This window comes from Erythrolamprus reginae, chromosome 12, assembly GCF_031021105.1.
Source record: "Erythrolamprus reginae isolate rEryReg1 chromosome 12, rEryReg1.hap1, whole genome shotgun sequence".
NCBI lineage: Eukaryota > Metazoa > Chordata > Lepidosauria > Squamata > Dipsadidae > Erythrolamprus > Erythrolamprus reginae.
The window spans coordinates 2,096,556-2,118,885 of record NC_091961.1 but is presented as its reverse complement, the minus strand read 5'-3'; the positions used below and the strand labels follow the sequence as shown (position 1 = coordinate 2,118,885).

Sequence of the window (22,330 nt, the reverse complement as noted above, 5' to 3'; positions counted from 1 at the left end):
GCCATTGTGGGGGATTATCTGATCGTTGTATTTCGTGACTGCTTTACTGACTTTGACCTTTTGTGTGCTGATTTTCCCCCGCTTTGAAACTAAACCAGAGCCAAGTGTGTTTCACTTTGTGAAAGAAGGACTGTGAATTGCTTCCCAGCTGCAAGCTAAGTATCACAGGACTGATAAGGGACTTGTACAAATCACCAGTTTGTTTGGAGACGAGTGCTCTTGGCTATACCAAAAGAGGGCTTGGTTTAAGGGAATTTTCATTATAAAGAACATTGTTTTGAAATTTCAAACGTGTGTGTGTCTGCAATTTGTACCTGTGAATTTTCGGGGGGATTCTGCCAGAGAGCCCGACAACAGAATTAAGTTTCTAAGAGTTGAGAGTTGAGGTCCGGATGTCTTCGGGTTGCCAAGGTTGGGAAACACTGGTCTAGAGCAATGTTTCCCAACCTTGGCCACTTGAAGATATTTGGACTTCAACTCCCAGAATCCCCCAGCCAGCCCCACCAGGATCAAATTCCTGGCAGTGAGCAGTTTGCCTATAATACTGCGTTCTAACCCCTTTGCAGCTTACCAGCAGAATGCAGGAGTCGCCGGAAGATCCTCAACCCCATCGTCAAGTCGTATTGTATCTCATCTTTCCCCACTTTCGGATACTAACTGGGCATTGGAGGAGATCCCGTTTTGGGGACTGTGGATCCCAAATTCATACTTGCCTTTTGAGGCTCAGCTACCATGTTGGCTTCACCGTAGGTGTTGATGTTCAATCCTTGGTCCTTTCCATCATCAAGACCTGCATCCTGCTCATCACCGCCTGTCGGATAGGCTGTCATTTCAAACATCCCGCCCTGACCTATAAAATTCACAGGCTCGTTGTCATCATCGCTGTCATCATCCTGAAGAGAAAGACGAGAGGGGGGAAGAAAGAACAGGAGGGTGGTCAAGTCTTAAGAGTTCCAGAGTGTGTCTTTCTCAGTCAGAGAGACCGAATACTAATAATACTAATACTAATACAGTAGTCCCTCGCTATACCGCGCTTCACCTACTGCGGCTTCACTTCATCGCGGGTTTCTGAGGAAGTCGATCGGCAGATTTAAACAGCCCACCGAACTCAATCGGCAGGTTTAAAAAAATATATATATATCTAAAATTGTAAATACTATATTTAAATACTGTATCTAAAATAAATACTGTGTGGGAAGGGTTTATAAACACTTAAAACAATGAAAACTTACCAAACAATTACAATACTGTATAAATACTTAAATAAGTACTATCAGTCGATAAATTCCCCATCGCGGATTTCACCTATCGCGGCCAGGTCTCGAACGTAACACCAGCGATAGGTGAGGGACTACTGTACTAATAATAATATCACAACCTGGCCATTGAAACTACACGGCTATGGATGAAACATGTAACCCTGAAACCCATTGTCATCAGGGCACTTGGTACCATTTCCAAGAATTTCACAAAAAACATCAAGAAATTGCAGCTTCCTGCAATAACACCAGCAGAACTGCAAAAAAAAAAAAAAAAAGTGCTTATTCGGAACATCATATATTTTAAGAAGATACTTGGCTGACCCCTAGGACGCTGGCAGCAACCTGTATCAACCATTAGCACCAGAATTGGGATTTTTCAGGATGCCCTAGGTTGTTCCCTTGTGGGGTGCCTCAGGGGTCGGTCCTCTCCCCCCTGCTATTTAATATCTACATGAAACCACTGGGGGAGATCATCCAAGGGCATGGGGTGAGGTATCATCAGTACGCAGATGATACCCAGCTGTACATCTCCACCCCATGTCCAGTCAATGAAGCAGTGGAAGTGATGTGCCGGTGCCTGGAGGCTGTTGGGGCCTGGATGGGTGTCAACAGACTCAAACTCAACCCACACAAGACGGAGTGGCTGTGAGTTTTGCCTCCCAAGAACAATTCCATCCGTCCGTCCATTACCCTGGGGGGGGAATTATTGACCCCCTCAGAGAGGGTCCGCAACTTGGCCGTCCTCCTCGATCCACAGCTTACATTAGAGAACCATTATTCAGCTGTGGCGAGGGGAGCGTTTGCCGAGGTTCGCCTCGTGCACCAGTTGCGGCCCTACTTGGACCAGGAGTCACTGCTCACAGTCACTCATGCCCTCATCACCTCGAGGTTCGACTACTGCAACGCTCTCTACATGGGGCTACCTTTGAAAAGTGTTTGGACACTTCAGATCATGCAGAATGCAGCTGCGAGAGCAGTCATGGGCTTCCCTAGGTATGCCCATGTTACACCAACACTCCGCAGTCTGCATTGGCTGCCGATCAATTTCCGGTCACAATTCAAAGTGTTGGTTATGACCTTTAAAGCCCTTCATGGCATTGGACCAGAATATCTCCGGGACTGCCTCCTGCCGCACGAATCCCAGCGACCGATTAGTTCCCACAGAGTGGGCCTTCTCCGGGTCCCGTCAACTAAACAATGCTGGTTGGCGGGCCCCAGGGGAAGAGCCTTCTCTGTGGCGGCCCCGACTCTCTGGAACCAGCTCCCCGCAGAGATAAGAACTGCCCCCACCCTCCTTGCCTTTCGTAAACTCCTCAAAACCCACCTTTGTCGTCAGGCATGGGGGAACTGACATATCTCCCCCGGGCCTATACAATTTATGTATGGTATGTTTGTATGTATGTCTGCTTAAAAATGGGGGTTTTTAAATATTTTAAATTGTAAATTATTAGATTTGTCATGAACTGTTTTATTGTGTTGTGAGCCGCCCCGAGTCTACGGAGAAGGGCGGCATACAAATCTAATAAATAGATAGATAGATAGATAGATAGATAGATAGATAGATAGATAGATAGATAGATAGATAGATAAATAAAATATTATTTAATTTTGGAGCAAAAATTAATATAAGACTTGGTCTTAGTTCGGTGGGGAAACACAGTATCAGCATTACAATTTCCCACTGTTTCATTGGCTATCTGACCCAAATCTTGCAGATAAGGAAAGGATTGGGGTCGAACACAGAGCCTGCATCTGATGGTCAGAGACTCACCTGCACCGCGGGACAGAAATTGGAGGTATCGTTGGGATTGTTGTAATCGTATTCTCCGACTTCATCGTCCTGGTCGTGACTGGGGGAGTGGTCCGGACGTCGCATCTGTGTGACCTGCGGAAACGAAACAACTTGAAAGAATCACGACAGCTGTGGAAAGACGGAAGGAATATATATAAGCACTAAGGCCTCTGCTGGCTCAGGTAGAAAACTGCTCGGCCAATCTTCTGGCCAGAGCAACAGGCGGTCAGCATCGCTGCCAAGATTTTATTTTATTTATTTATTTATTTATTAGATTTATAGGCCGTCTTTCTTCTCACGGACTCGGGGCGGCTTGTAGAAATGAGATATGACATAACAATAAGATAGAGTGGCACCTCTACTTAAAAAACTTAATTTGTTCCGTGACCAAGTTCTTAAGTAGAAAAGTTTGTAAGAAGAAGCAATTTTTCCCATAGGAATCAATGTAAAAGCAAATAATGTGTGCGGTTGGGGAAACCACAGGGAGGGTGGAGGCCGTTTCCTCCCTGCCTTTTCCGGCCCTGTTTCCTCCCAGATTACTAGAGAGGCCCCACAGAGGCTTCTCCCCGCCTTTTCCGGCCCTGTTTCCTCCCAGATTACTAGAGAGGCCCCACAGAGGCTTCTCCCCGCCTTTTCCGGGCCTGTTTCCTCCCGGGAGATTACTACAGAGGCCCCAAGGAGGCTTCTCCCCGCCTTTTCCGGCCCCGTTTCCTCCCGGGAGATTACTACAGAGGCCCCATGGAGGCTTCTCCCCGCCTTTTCCGGCCCCGTTTCCTCCCGGGAGATTACTACAGAGGCCCCATGGAGGCTTCTCCCCGCCTTTTCCGGCCCCGTTTCCTCCCAGGAGATTACTACAGAGGCCCCACGGAGGCTTCTCCCCGCCTTTTCCGGCCCTGTTTCCTCCCGGGAGATTACTACAAAGGCCCCAAGGAGGCTTCTCCCCGCCTTTTCCGGCCCTGTTTCCTCCTGGGAGATTACTACAGAGGCCCCAAGGAGGCTTCTCCCCGCCTTTTCCGGCCCCGTTTCCTCCCGGGAGATTACTAGAGAGGCCCCACGGAGGCTTCTCCCTGCCTTTTCCGGCCCCGTTTCCTCCCGGGAGATTACTAGAGAGGCCCCACGGAGGCTTCTCCCCGCCTTTTCCGGCCCCGTTTCCTCCCGGGAGATTACTACAAAGGCCCCAAGGAGGCTTCTCCCCGCCTTTTCCGGCCCTGTTTCCTCCCGGGAGATTACTACAAAGGCCCCAAGGAGGCTTCTCCCCGCCTTTTCCGGCCCCGTTTCCTCCCGGGAGATTACTAGAGAGGCCCCACGGAGGCTTCTCCCAACCTTTTTCGACCCCGTTTCCTCCTGGGAGATTCCTAGAGAGGCCCCACGGAGGCTTCTCCCTGCCTTTTCTAGTTACAGTTTCAGAGGCTTGGGTTTGTAAGTGGAAAATGCTTCTTGAGAAGAGGCAAAAAAATCTTGAACACCCGGTTCTTATCTAGAAAAGTTTGTAAGTAGAGGCGTTCTTAGATAGAGGCACCACTGTAGTTAATTATGAGTAATTAAAAAAGAGTTAAGAATAAAAACCCAATATAAAACAGTTTTTATATCTTACATTTGAAAGTGTGTGGATCTCAACTCCCAGAACTCTCCATGCTGACTTCTGGGGAATTCTGGGAGTTGAAGTCCACACGCCTTCAAGCTGCCAAAGTTGAGAAATATTTCCTTTCTAAAGGGTTAAGACCGTCCGACCTTTTCCAATCTGGCTTTGGAACTATCTGAATCAACCACACCGACACAATCATTTTTTTGGTATTAATTAATGGAGGACCCTTGCAATGGAGCAAGCGAAACTTACCCTGATATGTGGTATGAGGAAGAGCTGAGTATACCTGTCTGGTCCATAATGGAGGTCTGTCGGGTAGGTTTTGCTTTTCTTGATATGGTTTTGGAGGGTGGCCTTAGACAGGACCGTGGCTGCCTGTTTTAGAAAACCAGACAGGTCAGAAACATCCTCTACTAGGAAGGCTGGACAGGTTTTATCTCAAATCACACTTTGATAGATTGCTAGTCTAAGGCAGTGTTTCCCAACCTTGGCAACTTGAAGATATCTGGACTTCAACTCCTAGAATTCTGGAAGTTGAAGTCCAAATATCTTCAAGTTGCCAAGGTTGGGAAACACTGGTCTAAGGCAAGGGTCAGCAAATTTAAACACTCATTTGGACCCGTTTCCCACAGAAAAAACACCGGGAAAAAGAATGGGAGGAAGGAAGAGAGAAAGAACATCAAAATCTAGTTTGAAACTAGCTCAACTATTTAAGTGGCATTTTGATATTGATAGAGTTGCCCTGTTATGAGCTCACTGTTATAGACACACAGTACAGGATTTTATTTTGAAATTCTCTGAGGCAAAACAGGGTGGGTTTTTTATTTGTTTGTTTGTTTATTTATTATTTCTGTGCTGCCCAGTCCCGAAGGGTCTGCCGCTCAGACACTATACTTTTCCGCCCCCCCCCCCAAAAAAATTAGAGGGAACATTGGTGGGGGGTAGAGGAGAGAAAAACACCTACCGGGGTTTGGCGGAAATGAGCTTCAAAGTCGATCTCCTCGTCAAAATTGATCTCAAAGGCTTTCTTAATCGTTTTCCTTTTACCGACTTTCTTGGAGTCAGCCTGACCTGTTCGGACGACAGAAGACACGATGGAAAGGAAGGGGTTTGCTCTGCCATAGATTATTAAATCTTCTAGGGTTTTTTTTTTTTTAAGTTTTCAAGCACGTAGGTGTGAACAGTGTTGTTCTTCAAAAGTGAACTTTTAAGTGTCTTTAAACAGGCGGCACAAAATGGCACTTTCAAAATAATTAAGCATCAAGGGTGGCTCTACTCTGATCCTGATTGCGATGTGAGAAAATAAGCGGTTTTGGTGGATCTATTACAACAAACATTGGAAATGCGATCGCCTACATGTTTTTCTAAATCAGTGGTTCTCAATCTGGGGGTCGGGACCCCTTTGAGGGGGTCGAACAACTGTTTTATAGGGGTCACATAAGACCATGGAAAAGACAAGTTTCCCCTGGTGTTAGGAACTAAAGCTTCCATTCTGGCGCCTTGGAACATATTTTTACAATCCGACCAATCAGGGCTTAACAGTGGGTGGGTTGGGGGTCCCTCTGACCTTCCTGCCAATCAGCTTCAAGCTCCGCTGGGAGAATTGGCACTAGACTTATGGTTGAGGGTCACCACAACATGAGGAACTCTATTAGAAAGGTTGAGAACCACTGATCTATATGCTATTTACCAAAAACAAGATACAGTGTTCCCTCGATTTTCGCGGGTCCGAACTTCGCGAAAAGTCTATACCACGGTTTTTCAAAAATATTAATTAAAAAAATACTTCGTGGGTTTTCCCCCTTATACCACGGTTTCCCCCGCCCGATGACATCATATGTCATCGCCAAACTTTCGTCTGCCTTTAATAAATATTTTTAAAATAAACTTTAATAAATAAACATGGTGAGTAATAATCTGAATGGTTGCTAAGGGAATGGGAAATTGTAATTTAGGGGTTTAAAGTGCTAAGGGAAGGCTTGTGATACTGTTCATAGCCAAAAATAGTGTATTTACTTCCGCATCTCTACTTCGCGGAAATTCGACTTTCGCGGGCGATCTCGGAACGAAAATCGAGGGAACACTGTATACCGTGATGCCATTTCTCTTACCGAGTAAGAGATCAACATTTATTGTACTGTCTCTTTACAGAATATATACTGCTCAAAAAAATAGAGGAAACACTGAAACAACACAATAGAACTCCAAGGAAATCAAACTTCTGTGAAATCAAACCGTCCACTTAGGAAGCAACAATGATGGACCATCAATTTCACATTCAACTTTGCACAGAACAAAGGATTCAATGAGGATATTTCATTCATTCAGATCTAGGGTGGGTTCTTTGGGGGTTCCCTTTATTTTTTTGAGCAGTGTACTTTTGTGAACTTCAGGCAGAGGGGAACGTGCATGTGTAAAACCTTGTACACTCATACACAACCCTGAAGGGGGACAAGGAGGAGAAACATAGAAACATAGAAGTCTGACGGCAGAAAAAGACATCATGGTCCATCTAGTCTGCCCTTATACTATTTTCTGTATTTTATCTTAGGATGGATATATGTTTATCCCAGGCATGTTTACATTCAGTTCCTGTGGATTTATCTACCACGTCTGCTGGAAGTTTGTTCCAAGGATCTACTACTCTTTCAGTAAAATAATATTTTCTCACGTTGCTTTTGATCTTTCCCCCAACTAACTTCAGATTGTGTCCCCTTGTTCTTGTGTTCACTTTCCTATTAAAAACACTTCCCTCCTGGACCTTATTTAACCCTTTAATATATTTAAATGTTTCGATCATGTCCCCCCTTTTCCTTCTGTCTTCCAGACTCTACAGATGGAGTTCATGAAGTCTTTCCTGATCAGTTTTATGCTTAAGACCTTCCACCATCCACCAAGAAGAAAACAGTAAAAGAAGTCAGGCAGACTCAAACTACAGGAAGGGAAACAGTCACAGATCCTTCATAAATTTATGAAATACCACAATTAAAACTTTGGCGACTGAACTCTTCGCCATCTCTCCCCCAGCCTCTGCCCTCCGTACCTTTATGCCGGGGTTTAAACCGCCAGTGTTCTGGGCCGGCCCACATGGACATAATTCGGGGGCTGAAGTAAGAATACTCGCTGGGGTTCATAGACAGCTGTAGACACATGGAGTCAATGTCTCCTTCTTGCTCTAAAACCTGGTTTCCTCTACAAGAAAGAGATTGAATGTTCGTTTTAAAAGACCGTCCGCTGCTTCTTCAAGGGTCAAGAACATAAGAAGATCCCTGCTGAATTCAGGCCAAAGCCCATCGAGTCCAGCATTCTGTGTCACACAGTGGCCCCCCAATTGTCCTGGGGATCTTGAGCAGAAAGAGAAGGCAAGACCCTCCCTTTCCCTTGATCCCCAACAAATGCCTCGCTTAGCAACAGAAATTTTGGGCTGTTACGGTCATAAGTCAAAGACCATCGGAATAACATGCGTGTTTTAACGTACGTGGCACCTCATTTTTCAGGGAAGGTAACAAATGCATTCTCATGAAAAACTTTTCCAGAGCACCACCCCTATCGCCCAAATATTCCAAGGAGGACATATACCTGGAAAGGTTTGGTGCTGATTGGCATCTCTCCACCTTTTCGGAGAATTCGCCAATATCTCTTTCCACCGTCTTGTCTGGAAAGTCGGCATCAAAGTCATCGTCCATTCTATCCTCAAGATATTCGTTATCTGTTTCTGCGTCGATATCAAACGCCTGGTCACTCTTCTTGAATTTATCCAGTAGAGCAGAGACTGACTGGATACAAAGCAACATTTTAAGGGGATTTTATTTCCCCCCCCTCCAAAAGGAGAGTTAGGAACAGAGGTCTTCAAACTTGGCAACTTTAAAGACTTGTGGACTCCAACCCCCATAATTCTCCAGCCAGAGAATGCTGGGGTTTGAATTCCACAGGTCTTAAGGTTGCCAAATTTGGGGGACACCAGGTTAGGAGGATAACAATCAAAAGATAATTGTACAACACTAGGCCCTAAATATACTCCTCAAATAATAAAGGAAACACATCCTCGATCTGAAGGAATGAAATATTCTCATTGAATATTTTGTTCGGTACAAAATTGAATGTGCACAACAGCAGGTGAAATTGACTGTCAATCAATATTGCTTCCTAAGTGGACAGTTTGATTTCACAGAAGTTTGATTTACTTGGGAGTTATATTGTGTTGTTTAAGTGTTCCCTTTATTTTTTTGAGCGGGGTAGTTATAGAAAAAGAAACATAGAAACATAGAAGACTGTGGGCAGAAAAAGACCTCCTGGTCCATCTAGTCTGCCCTTATACTATTTTCTGTATTTTATCTTAGGATGGATCTATGTTTATCCCAGGCATGTTTCAATTCAGCGACTGTGGATTTACCAACCACGTCTGCTGGAAGTTTGTTCCAAGGATCTATTACTCTTTCAGTAATATTTTCTCACGTTGCTTTTGATCTTGTGTTCACTTTCCTATTGAAAACACTTCCCTCCTGAACCTTATTGAACCCTTTCACATATTTTTTTGATCATGTCCCCCCTTTCCCTTCTGTCCTCCAGGCTCTACAGATTGAGTTCATGAAGTCTTTCCTGATACGTTTGATGCTTAAGACCTTCCACCATTCTTGCAGCCCGACTTTGGACCCATTCAATTTTATCCATATCTTTTTGTAGGTGAGGTCTCTGGAACTGAACAAGAATAGAATGAATGAGCTGGAAGGGATCCTGGAGGTCTTCTAGCCCAGCCCCCTACTCGAGCAGAAGAACCTATATTCTTTCAGATAAGTGACTGTCTCTAGTCTCTTCTTAAAAACCTCCAGTGACAGAGTGCCCACGATTTCTGGTGGCAAGCTGTTCTACTGATTAACTGTCCTCAATGTTAGGAGGTTTCTCCTTAATTCCAGGCTGCTTCTCTCTTTGATTAATTTCCATTCATTCTTTCTTGTTCTATCCTCTGGTGCTTTGGAAAATAAATCGGTCCCCTCTTCTTTGTGGCAGCCCCTCAAATACTGTAATATTTATTTATTTATTTATTTATTTAATTAATTAATTGGATTTGTATGCCGCCCCTCTCCGGAGACTCGGGACGGCTAACAGCAACAATAAAGCAGTGTACAATAGTAGTCTGATGTTAGAAATAATTAAAAGCCCATTAATATTAAAACAACAACAAAACATACATATATACATACCATGCATAGAATTGTAAAGGCCTAGGGGGAAAGAATATCTCATTTCCCCCATGCCTGACGGCAGAGGTGGGTTTTAAGAAGCTTACGAAAGGCAAGGAGGGTGGGGGCAATTCTAATCTTTGGGGGGAGTTGGTTCCAGAGGGCCGGGGCCGCCACAGAGAAGGCTCTTCCCCTGGGTCCCGCCAAGCGACATTCTTTAGTTGACGGGACCCGGAGAAGATTCACTCTGTGGGACCTAACTGGTTGCTGGGATTCGTGCGGCAGAAGGCGGTCCCTGAGATATTCTGGTCCAATGCCATGAAGGGCTTTAAAGGTCATAACCAACACTTTGAATTGTGACCGGCAACTGATCGGCAACCAATGCAGACTGCGGTGTTGGTGTAACATGGGCATATTTGGGAAAGCCCATGATTGCTCTCGCAGCTGCATTCTGCACGATCTGAAGTTTCCGAACATTTTTCAAAGGTAGCCCCATGTAGAGAGCGCTACAGTAGTCGAGCCTCGAGGTGATGAGGGCATGAGTGACTGTGAGCAGTGACCCCCGGTCCAAGTTTTGCTATCATGTCACCCCTAATTCTTCTTTCCTCTTGGCCAGAACCAAATCCTGCAGCCCCTCTTCATGTTTTGGTCTCTAGGCCATTGATCCATCTTAGTTGCTCTTCTCTGAACTTTTTCCAAAGTCTCAACATCTAGATAAGTAAGGATAAAGCTGAGAAAAGCCCAAGGAATTTATGTTATTCAAATAACTTTGCTGCCAAGGTTTTAGCCCTCTTAAAGTTAAACATTTCATAATAGAACTCAAGAAAAGCTCTAGAAAGAAGATTTAGTAGCCCACCTCCTGGATATATTGTTTATTATTGCTGTGAGCCGCCCCGAGTCTACGGAGAGGGGCGGCATACAAATACAGTGATACCTTGTCTTACAAACTTAATTGGTTCCGGGACGAGGTTCTTAAGGTGAAAGGTTTGTAAGACGAAACAATGTTTCCCATAGGAATCAATGGAAAAGCGATTAATGCGTGCAAGCCCAAAATTCACCCCTTTTGCCAGCCGAAGTGCCCGTTTTTGCGCTGCTGGGATTCCCTTGAGGTTCCCCTCCATGGGAAACCCCACCTGTGGACTTCTGTGTTTTTGCCATGCTGCAGGGGAATCCCAGCAGGGGAATCCCAGCATCGCAAAAACAAGTGCTTCGCTGTCAACGGAAGTCCGGAGGTGGGGTTTCCCGTGGAGGGGAGCCTCAGGGGAATCCCAGCAGCGGAAAAAACGGGTGCTTCGCTGGCAACGGAAGTCTGGAGGCGGGTCATCCCAGCGGCGGCGGTGGGTTTGTAAGGTGAAAATAGTTTGTAAGAAGAGGCAAAAAAATCTTAAACCCCGGGTTTGTATCTCGAAAAGTTTGTATGACGAGGCGTTTGTAAGACGAGGTGTCACTGTATAATAAATAAATAAATAAATAAATATAAATGAAAAAAACGTATAAGATCACTGTGACTTCTTTGGACCCAAAGCAGAAACCAAGTGTGCATACCTCGCTGTGGGTTTCACTATTCCACTGAGTAAACAGGAAGCCGGACAATGAAGGGCAAATGGCAGACTTTTCAACGCATCGTAGAAGTAGGGCTGGATAGGGTGGCAAAAAGAGGGCAGCTCAGCGAGAATTCCGAGGTTCAAACCCGTTAAAATCTCTTATGTCAGCAAGTTTTCCAACCTTCCCCCACTGACTTGGCTTGTGAGAACTTTGCCAAAAGTGACCATGTGACCAATGTTCCCTATAATTTTTGTTTCGGTGTGGGTGGAAAGGTGTAGTGGCTGAACGGCACATTTTCATGCGTGAGAACCTGAATTTTTTTTCACAGATGTCACCCAAGACAACAGCAAAATCAGTGCTATTTGAAACTCAAAATTATGTTTTATTCAATGTACCCACTTTAATTAAGTGTTATATATCAGTATCACTTGTAAAAGGGGAGGAAAAAGACGGGGTGAATAAGTTAATTTTTGTGAAACATAGAAACCTAGAAGATTGAGGGCAGAAAAAGACCTCCTGGTCCATCTAGTCTGCCCTTACACTATTTCCTGTATTTTATCTTAGGATGGATCTATGTTTATTCCAGGCATGTTTAGATTCAGTTACTGTGGATTTACCAATGTCAAATTTATCAACCACGTCTGCTGGAAGTTTGTTCCAAGGATCTACTACTCTTTCAGTAAAATAATATTTTCTCACGTTGCTTCTGATCTTTCCCCCAACTAACCTAAGATTGTGTCCCCTTGTTCTTGTATCCACTTTCCTATTAAAAACACTTCCCTCCTGAACCCTATTTAACCCTTTAACCTATTTAAATGTTTCGATCATGTCCCCCCTTTCGCTTCTGTCCTCCAGACTCTACAGATGGAGTTCATGAAGTCTTTCCTGATACGTTTTATGCTTAAGACCGTCCACCATTCTTGTAGCCCCTCTTTGGACCCGTTCTATTTTATCAATATCTTTTTGTAGGTGAGGTCTCCAGAACTGGGTACAGTATTATTCCAAATGTGGAATACAATGAGCCGGGGTGGCGCAGCAGGTAGAGTGCTGCATTGCAGGCCACTGAAGCTGACGTGTAGATCTGAAGGTCAGCAGTTCAAATCTCATCACCGGCTCAAGATTGACTCAGCCTTCCATCCTTCCGGGGTGGGTAAAATGAGGACCCGGATTGTGGGGGCAATAGGCTGACTCTGTTAAAAATGTGCTATTGCTAACATGTTGTAAGCAGCCCTGAGTCTAAGGAGAAGGGCGGCATAAAAATCGAATAAATAAATAAATAAAATAAATACTACATTTAGGTCCAGGAACTACGTTTAGGTCCGGGGTTAGAGCAGGAATGGTGGAAGACTGAAGGTGATTTTTGCCCTTGTTCCCTATTAACACACTCAAAGTAAACACGATTGTAATTGTAATAGTTGCCGACCCATTTGTCACACCTACGTTTTAAATCCGTCACTTTCACGTGAGAACTTTGTATCTCAGGAGTCGCAGAAGAAGACGGCAGAGGAACGACGGAGGAATCGAACAGGACTTCGCTGAAGTAGCTGTGCGTGTGGAGTGTGGTGAGGAACACTCCAGCTGTGCTGCACTCATCAAAGGACGAGGCCGTTTTTTGGAACATGGGGTCACTCTGAAGATGAAACCAGGAAAAAAAAACTGGAGGTTGTGGCTGAATGAAGAGGCATCCTGCTCCCTCCCTCTCCACACTATAATTCTATTTTGATTACGATTTCCATTTTATAGTTTTAGAAACATTTTTATCTTTTAGGATTTAAATGTTTTAATGCCACCCAGAGACATTTTGATGAGATGGATGTGAAATAATAGAATAGAATAGAACAGAATAGAAATAGAAGAGAATTCTTTATTGGCCAAGTGTGATTGGACACACAAGGAATTTGTCTTGGTGCAGATGCTGTGAGTGTACCTAACTGTTTTTAACTATTGGATTTGTATTGTTTTGTTGTTGTAAGCTGCTCCGAGTCTCCGGAGAAGGGCGGCATACCAATCTAATAAAATAATAATAATAATAATAATAATAATAATAATAATAATAATAATAATATCGCACAGACTAACTACATGATAGACATGATGCTGTGGCACAGATGATCCACTAGAACTTGTGCCGGAACTACCATTTCCCAGTGGCAAAGAACTGGTGGGATCATAAGCCCGAAAAAGTGGTCGAAAATGAGCAAGCAAAACTATTGTGAGACTTTCGACTTCAGACTGACCGAATTCTGAAGCATAACACACCAGACATTGTGATCGTGGAGAAAAAGTATGGATCATCGACATCGCAATCGCAGGAGACAGAAGAATTGAGGCAAAGCAGCTAGAGAAATTAATGAAATACGAAGATCTAAAAATCGAGCTGCAACGACTCTGGCATAAGCCCGTGATAGTGGTCCCAGTGGTTCTTGGCACGCTGGGCGCAGGGCCAAAGGATCTCAGTGGACATTTGAAAACCATCGGAATTGACAAAATCTCCATCTGTCAATTGCAAAAGGCAGCTTTACTGGGATCGGCAGACATAATTCGCCACTACATCACGCAGTCCTAGGTGCTTGGGAAGCGCCCGACTGGGGATGAAATACGAAATCCAGCATAGTGACCTCGTTTGCTGTGTCGTATAATAATAATAATAATAATAATAATAATAATAATAATAATAAGAAGAAGAAGAAGAAGAAGAAGAAGAAGAAGAAGTAGTTCAATATCAATCAATCCAGATTGTCCTTTTAACTCTCTTCTCCATTCTGTTGCCCCAACCCAGCCCAGGGTTTACAACTGCTCTTGCATTAAACTTTTACACATTATAATGTATCTGGCTTGTATGACGGAACCATTACTCATCGCTCTGGGCTGTCTGCTGGATATCTGCTAGGGGCGTGCATAAGTGCACTAGTGTGCCTTCCGTCCCCTGTCCAATTGTCTTTCCTTTATCTCATATATCATATATATTTTCTTCCTTTCGTATATCTTCTCCTCTATATTCACTTTTACCCTTATATATATATTACTTCATGTCTATTTTCTTCCTATGTATTTGTATATTGGACAAATGAATGAATAAATAAAATAAATAAATAAACTGCACATTCCCTCTGCGCATGGGCATTTTTGACAACTCAGAGTTCACTCTGCACACTCCTTTTAACACTCACCTCACATTTGCGCTCCGTCTCGGAGATGTTGATGTTATTCAAATTTTTCTCGATGGTTTTGTACAGGTGCCTCCGCTTACTCGAACGCTTCTTCGAAGGGTCCAGGTCTTCCTTTTCGCCTCCTGGAAATGGAAAGTCCAGGGTCCTAAGCAGAATTTTCGGCAGCATTTTAACAAAAGATTGCTGAAAATATTGTCCAGTAGGATTTTGTGGAGAAAATCCAACACACCCACCTATTGGGTGGTTGTTGTTGTTGTTTTTAATTCACTCGTTAGGGAAAAAAATGCTTTCAAGCAAATCTCATTACATTCAAATTCTGGTTTGGGCGCCATAATACAACACTGTCCTGAAAATTATAGATCATGCCTGTTAACAATTGATGAAAGGATCTTCCAATATGTGTATGCTGAGTTCTTTCTGGATCTCAGGTGTGATTATTTGCAAGACAAAGGTGAAACCTTTCTATGATTTTTGCTTTTCTGCTACAGACACTTAGACACCGGACCAGATTATCTCAGGGACCGCCTTCTGCTGCACGAATCCCAGCGATAATGTCGTTTGGCAGGACCCAGGGGAAGAGCCTTCTCTGTGGCGGCCCCAGCCCTTTGGAAGCAACTCCCCCCAGAGATTAGAATTGCCCCCACCCTCCTTGCCTTTCGTAAACTCCTCAAAACCCACCTCTGCCGTCAGGCATGGGGGAACTGAGACATTCTTTCCCCCTAGGCCTCTACAATTTACGCATGGTATGGTTGTGTGTATGTTTGGTTTTATAATAAGGGGTTTCTTAGTTGTTTAATATTGGATTGTTACATGCTGTTTTTTTATTACTGTTATTAGCCGCCCCAAAGTCTGCGGAGAGGGGCGGCATACAAATCCAATAAATAAATAAATAAATAAATGAATAAATAAATAAATAAAAATCCTCTCCACTATATCTGAAGTCAGTAACTTTCAACCCAAGAGTTGCCAACAGCCCAAACCCTAATCAAAAATGGGCGACACAAATTCCTCTCATTTGAAATGGGTGTGTACATTGTTGTGCCGTTCTTAGGACCTGATTTATTATAGCTAAAAGAAAAGAGAAAAAGGCATGAAGCCTCTTTAAAGCAATAATTATTATTAGATTTGTCATTATGTATTGTTTTTGTCACTGTTGTGAGCCGCCCCGAGTCTACGGAGAGGGGCGGCATACAAATCTAATTAATAATAATAATAATAATAATAATAATAATAATAATAATAATAATAATAATAATAATTCAAAAAGATCGACTCTGTGGGACCTGATTGGCCGCTGGGATACATGAAGCAAGGAGATGGTCCCATAAATAACCTGGTCCTAAGCCGTGTAGGGCTTTACGGGTCCTAACCCACTTAAATTGCGTTCAGAGACCGATCAGTAGCCAATGCAGTTAATAGCGACCAAAGGCCCACCTGTATCCTGGTTACTCTCAGCCTCTGCGGGTGCAGCATCTCTGCCCAGCCCTCCAAGGATGCGATAGACGTCTGCGTGGACAGCGTCCACCCTCACGGCGTAGATCTTTGCACTGGCATCCAGGGTACCGGCTGCTACCTGTAAGTGCAAAAGTGAAGGAATGACGCAGAGCCCAACCTGGAGTTTATCCCTTAAATGTCTTTGAGTAACAGCCAGGCAACCTTTTATTCTTTTCCTTTCCTTTTCTCCTCTACCTGTTCACCTGAAACTGGGGCTTTCAAAACCAATGTGGAAGATCATCTTAATTTAGAAATAGGGCCAGGAATATCAACCATTGTTTTCATACCTCGGCAATAATTACCGTATCTTTCAGACTACAGTGGTCCCTCGATTTTTGCAGGTCCGAACTTCGTGAAAAGTCTATACCACGGTTTTTCAAAAATATTAATGAAAAAATACTTTGCGGGTTTTTTCCCTATACCACGTTTTTTCCCGCACGATAACGTCATATGTCATCGCCAAACTTTCATCCACCTTTAATAAATATTTTTTTAAATAAACTTTAATAAATAAACAGGGTGAGTAATAATCTAAATGGTTGCTAAGGGAATGGGAAATTGTAATTTAGGGGTTTAAAGTGTTAAGGGGAGGCTTGGGATACTGTTCGTAGCCAAAAATAGTGTATTTACTTCCGCATCTCTACTTCGCGGAAATTCGACCTTCGCGGGCGGTCTCGGAACACATCCCCCGCGAAAATCGAGGGGACACTGTCTACCTTTTTCCTTCCTAAAAGAGGCTGATAATTAGGCTGCGTCTTATACTCTGAATGTAGCTTTTTTTTCTTTCAGCCCTAACTAGGTGCTAATGGTCTTACCAGCTCTTACCTTGCAGGCCCTTTCATTGTTTCTCTCTGCAAAGAATGTTTTCCAAGCCCTAAGTCTTTGCAGGTCTTTTTTTCATTGCTCTACTTGCTTCAAATGTTTCTTTATTTATTAGATTTGTATGCCGCCCTTCTCCAAAGACTCGGAGCATCATTAGCACTCTTTCCAGGTACTAATGGTGTTCCCAGCTCTTACTGGCTTGCAAGCTCTTTCATTGTTACTCTCTGTGAAGAATATTTTCCAAGACCTAAGTCTTTGCAGAGTTTTTTCCCCATTGCTCTACCTGCTGAGACTGTTTCTTTCCAGGTACTAATGATGTTCCCAGCTCTTACTGGTTTGCAAGCTCTTTCATTGTTACTCTCTCCAAATAAGGTTTTTTTTAAAGCCCTAACCAGGGGATAAAATAACGTGCTGAAGCTGACCAGACTAAAGACGCTAGCCAGATGAATACCTGATAAGCAGATTCTTTTCCCGGTTTTCCTCCCCCAATACTAAGTTGCGTCGTATACTTCAGGGCGTCAAATACTCCGAAAAATACGGTACTTTTGCAAGTCTTTCTTTGGACATGGAGTAAGCCCCTGGAGCAAATAGAAGGTGGACAAACCCACCTGTTTGTGGGTGGTGGAGATGACTGGTCTTTATTTCCTTATCCCTAGCAGTCTTTCAGATAGATTTGATCCATAAATCTCTAGAATGGCCAGCCGATGATACCCAGTTATACATCTCCACCCCATGTCCAGTCAACGAAGCAGTGGAAGTGATGTGCCGGTGCCTGAAGGCTGTTGGGGCCTGGATGGGTGTCAACAAACTCAAACTCAATCCAGACAAGACGGAGTGGCTGTGGGTCTTGCCTCCCAAGGACAATTCTATCTGTCCATCCATTACCCGGGGGGGGGGGAATTATTGACCCCCTCGGAGAGGGTCCGCAACTTGGGCGTCCTCCTCGATCCACAGCTCACATTAGGGCAACATCTTTCAGCTGTGGCGAGGAGGGCATTTGCCCAGGTTCGCCTGGTGCGCCAGTTGCGGCCCTATTTGGACCGGGACTCACTGCTCACAGTCACTCATGCCCTCATCACCTCGAGGTTCGACTACTGTAACACTCTCTACATGGGGCTACCTTTGAAAAGTGTTCAGAAACTTCAGATCGTGCAGAATGCAGCTGCGAGAGCAATTATGGGCTTTCCCAAATATGCCCATGTTACTCCAACACTCCGCAGTCTGCATTGGTTGCCGATCAGTTTCTGGTCCCAATTCAAAGTGTTGGTTATGACCTATAAAGCTCTTCATGGCACTGGACCAGGATATCTCCGAGACCGCCTTCTGCCGCACGAATCCCAGCGACCGGTTAGGTCCCACAGAGTTGGCCTTCTCCGGGTCCCATCGACTAAGCAATGTCGTTTGGCGGGACCCAGAAGAGCCTTCTCTGTGTTGGCCCCGACCCTCTGGAACCATCTCCCCCCAGATATCAGAGTTGCCCCCACCCTCCTTGCCTTTCACAAGCTCCTTAAAACCCACCTCTGTCGTCGGGCATGGGGGAATTGAAATTTCCCTTCCCTCTAGGCTGATAGAATTTATACATGGTATGTTTGTATGTATGATTGGTTCTTTAAATTGGGGTTTTTTAGATTATTTTTAATATTAGATTTGTTTACATTATCTTTTTATATTGTTGTTAGCTGCCCCGAGTCTTCGGAGAGGGGCGGCATACAAATCTAATAAATAAATAAAATAAAATAAATAAATGCCACCAAAAGGAAAAGGCAGCTTCGTGCTCACTGCGCAGCCATCACACTCTTTCAAACCAGTTGCGCACATCCCGCAATACGAAAAGATAAGCGGACATGCGCTGTCCACATTCTATACGCATCTAAGGAAATCGAATTGGGGAGAAGCCTGACCTTGAAGTTGGTGAGGTCGGAATCTTTCTGCTTGAGTATTTCCGTCATGTAGTCAATGAGGTGCAAGCCGAATACGTTCTTTGTGGTGATTTTCTGGAAAGAAAGACACACTTAAAACAGCAACAAAGGCGGCGAACAGTATGTTTAAACAATGGCTACAACTGTGCGGGTCACTAAGCTCAAAAAAATTCATCTCTGAAATAGCAAGCCAACGATCTTAAGATTTTGGATTCCCTGCCTAAAATTGAGTAGCACCATTTAATATTAATTGCCACTAATGGTTAACAACTAGAAGTGAATCACAACAATACTAACAAGTATCTGCCACAAACTCTCAGTTGGCTATTCGAGACTGTTGGCCTGGGTCTCTGAAGATCCTGCTAGGGCAGGGGTATCAAACTCAAGGCCGGTGGGCCGAATCTGGCCCACGGGAGGCTTACATCTGGGGCAGGGCCGGAACTCTCAAAGGACTGGCCCGTGGTGCCTCTGCCGGCCGAAAATGGACCATGCTGAACTCACGTTTTCTGTAGAGAGCTTGATGCATGTGGAGTAATGATCTGCAATCTGAGCATTGGACAATTGTGGGATTGATGGCAGCGATGTCTCTGCTTGCCTACAAGACAAGTACAGATATAAGGGCATTGATAAGGCTGTCTGTCTGTCTATATCTATCTATCTATCTATCTATCTATCTATCTATCTCTATCATCTATCTATCATCTATCTGTCTGTCTATCTATCTATCTGTCTATCTATCTCTATCATCTATCTATCTATCTATCTGTCTGTCTCTATCATCTGTCTATCTATCTCTATCATCTATATATCATCTGTCTGTCTATCTCTATCATCTATCTATCTGTCTATCTATCTCTATCTTCTATCTATCATCTATCTGTCTGTCTATCTATCTATCTCTATCATCTGTCGGTCTGTCTATCTATCTCAATCATCTATCTGTCTGTCTGTCTGTCTATCTATCTATATCATCTATCTGTCTATCTATCTATCTGTCTATCTATCTATCTCTATCATCTATCTATCATCTATCTGTCTGTCTATCTATCTCTATCATCTATCTATCTATCTATCTATCTCTATCATCTATCTATCTATCTGTCTGTCTCTGTCTATCTATCTCTATCATCTATCTATCATCTATCTGTCTGTCTATCTATCTATCTCTATCATCTACCTATCATCTATCTATCTGTCTGTCTCTGTCTGTCTATCTATCTCTATCATCTATCCATCCATCCATCCATCCATCCACCCATTGAACATTTTTGTAAACTAATCATGCTTAAAAGCCCCACCTCCTTAAAACCTTTAAGGTGCATCCCAGCCCCCCACTGCATATTCCAACGCAATGACACAGCCATTCTTTTTTTGGAGGGTGTGTTTACGTATGTAGAAACGGCTCTTACTTGCTAGCGGGAGACTGTATGCCCAGAGGTGACTCAGTGCTAAACTGCAGATCGAACGCCCTGGAGCGTCTCCGCTGTTTCCTCTCCCGTTCATCGTCGTTCTGCGGGCAGCTCTGCAGCACTGGGGTGCCAGTGGCACTGAGCGGCTGTCGTCTGGTGCCAGGGGACACAAACACACCGTCGGAAGAATTGCTGCCTCTGGAGTCAGCAGACTGTGGTGTTGAAAAGCTCATGGCCACTAGGGAAAAAGAAACAAACACAATCAGACAGAGGCTCTTGCTCGGTGAAAGGGCTGCAAAGGACTGTGAAGTGGCATGCAAATTTTAAGTTGTGTTGCTATTTTTGACCTTCCTTCCCTCCCTCCCTCCTTCCCATTCCCTTTCTCCTTCCTGTGCCACAGTGGTTAGAATGCAGTATTGCAGGCTAACTCTGCCCACAGCCAGCAGTTCAATCCTCATCAGCTCAAGCTTGACTCAGCCTTCCATCCATCCGCGATGGGTAAAATGAGGACCCAGATTGTTGGGGTCAAGAGGCTGGTTCTGTAAAACGCTCAGAGAGGGCTGCAGAGCACTATAAAGCAGCATATAAGTCTAAGGGCTATTGCTATTTTCCTTCCTTCTTTCCCTCTCTCTCTCTCAGTGGTTAGGAGGCAGTATTGAAGGTTAACTCTGCACACAGCCAGGAGTTTGAGCTTGACCTGGTCAAGGTTGACTCAGCCTTCCATCCTTTCGAGGTCAGTAAAATGGGGACCCAGATTGTTGGGGGATGGGGGCAAGAAGCTGACTTTGTCAACAGCTTAGAGCAGTGTTTCCCAACCTTGGCAACTTGAAGATATTTGGACTTCAACTCCCAGAATTCCCCAGCCAGCATTCACTAGCTGGGGGATTCTGGGAGTTGAAGTCCAAATATTTTCCAGTTGCCAAGGTTGGGAAACACTGGCTTAGCGGACTGCAAAGCGCTGTAAAGTGGTATATAAGTCTAAGTGCTATTGCTATTACAGGACCTTTCGACCCAGCCTTCTGCAGAGATGCTCAACAAAACACCTGGGAATTGCAATTTGCAAAAGTGACCATCGCCTGGCTAAGCATTCTGGGAGTCGTAGTTCCCCCATCCAGAATTTTAAGACTGTCATCCCTCCCGCGCGTGCGCACTTCCTCCGCTTCAAACCCGCCGCGGCTTCCTCAATCCCGCAGCCGAGTCAATCAGCCAAACTGGCTCTTTTGAGCCAATCAGACGGCGGGGTTTAGTCTGCGCGCTCAGCCGAGCCGATTGAACCGCCGAATCAGGAAACCGTTCAAACTCCCGACCCCTCCTCACGTAGAACCAATCACAGCGCAGTTCCCGAGGCAACATTTCCCTCCCCCCCGTATTTTTTTTTGTTGTTGTTTGCGTGCGCGAGTTTCCCGTCTTGCAAGCTGCCGAAATTTACCTCAGGCAGGAATTCTTAATTGCTTCGTTACCCTTTTGGCTCGCAAATGCGCTTCGCTCACCGGAGTTCGGGGGACGGAGCAGGCGGCCGCTCGTAGCCTTCAGGCGACGATTCTCTCCCCGGCTTCGTCGGCCATGAATTCTCGCTCTGGAGCCGCCCCGAATTTGAACAGTTCCCGCGGCCGCACTGCGCAGGCGCCGAGGATGCGTGGCATCGTCACGCAAGGAGCGGATTTGGCGAGGGGCGCGTCATGGGGTGGGCGGGAACGATACTGGGTGCGTAGAGCTAGGAAAAGTCAAGAGAATCCTCTGAGGGAGTGTTTGAGGACTGAAGTTCGTTTAATGCCGGTTCAAAGTTACAACAGCCCTGAAAAAAAGTGACACCATTTCATAGTGAACAAAATTCAGCTGCATGGCAACGGGCTCATTGACAATAACGAGACTTGGAAGGGACCTTTTAGGTCATCTAGTCCAGCCTATCCTTCCAATACAGTGATACCTTTACTTTAGAACTTAATTAATTCCGTGACCAGGTTCTTAAGTAGAAACGTTCTTAAGTAGAAGCAATTTTTCCCATAGGAATCAATGTAAAAGCAAATAATGCGTGCAAACCCATTAGGAAAGAAATAAAAGCCTGGAATTTGGGTGGGAGGAGGAGGAGAAAGTGAACACAAGAACAAGGGGACACAATCTGAAGTTAGTTGGGGGAAAGATCAAAAGCAAC

At 44.6% G+C, this 22,330-nt stretch overlaps 1 protein-coding gene across 2 annotated transcripts in view; it reads right to left on the bottom strand.

The window, feature by feature from the left end:
• The window catches only part of NCAPH (non-SMC condensin I complex subunit H), a 28,944-nt gene extending 6,971 nt beyond the window's left edge, over nucleotides 1-21,973 (bottom strand). The window contains exons 1-14 of one of the 2 annotated variants that reach the window (XM_070765486.1): nucleotides 21,669-21,973; nucleotides 20,179-20,416; nucleotides 19,271-19,364; nucleotides 18,752-18,844; nucleotides 15,969-16,107; nucleotides 14,535-14,656; nucleotides 12,805-12,994; nucleotides 11,365-11,456; nucleotides 8,219-8,415; nucleotides 7,683-7,831; nucleotides 5,604-5,710; nucleotides 4,892-5,014; nucleotides 3,034-3,147; nucleotides 714-893 (exon numbers count right to left, since the gene is read on the bottom strand). In XM_070765486.1, coding sequence (XP_070621587.1) covers nucleotides 714-893; nucleotides 3,034-3,147; nucleotides 4,892-5,014; nucleotides 5,604-5,710; nucleotides 7,683-7,831; nucleotides 8,219-8,415; nucleotides 11,365-11,456; nucleotides 12,805-12,994; nucleotides 14,535-14,656; nucleotides 15,969-16,107; nucleotides 18,752-18,844; nucleotides 19,271-19,364; nucleotides 20,179-20,411 — 1,833 coding nt within the window. In that variant the 5' untranslated portion in view covers nucleotides 20,412-20,416; nucleotides 21,669-21,973. Of the gene's footprint in view, nucleotides 1-713; nucleotides 894-3,033; nucleotides 3,148-4,891; nucleotides 5,015-5,603; nucleotides 5,711-7,682; nucleotides 7,832-8,218; nucleotides 8,416-11,364; nucleotides 11,457-12,804; nucleotides 12,995-14,534; nucleotides 14,657-15,968; nucleotides 16,108-18,751; nucleotides 18,845-19,270; nucleotides 19,365-20,178; nucleotides 20,417-21,607 lie in introns of both variants that reach the window. The other variant, XM_070765484.1, reaches the window with a different exon arrangement.
• Between the last annotated feature and the right edge of the window lie 357 nt (nucleotides 21,974-22,330).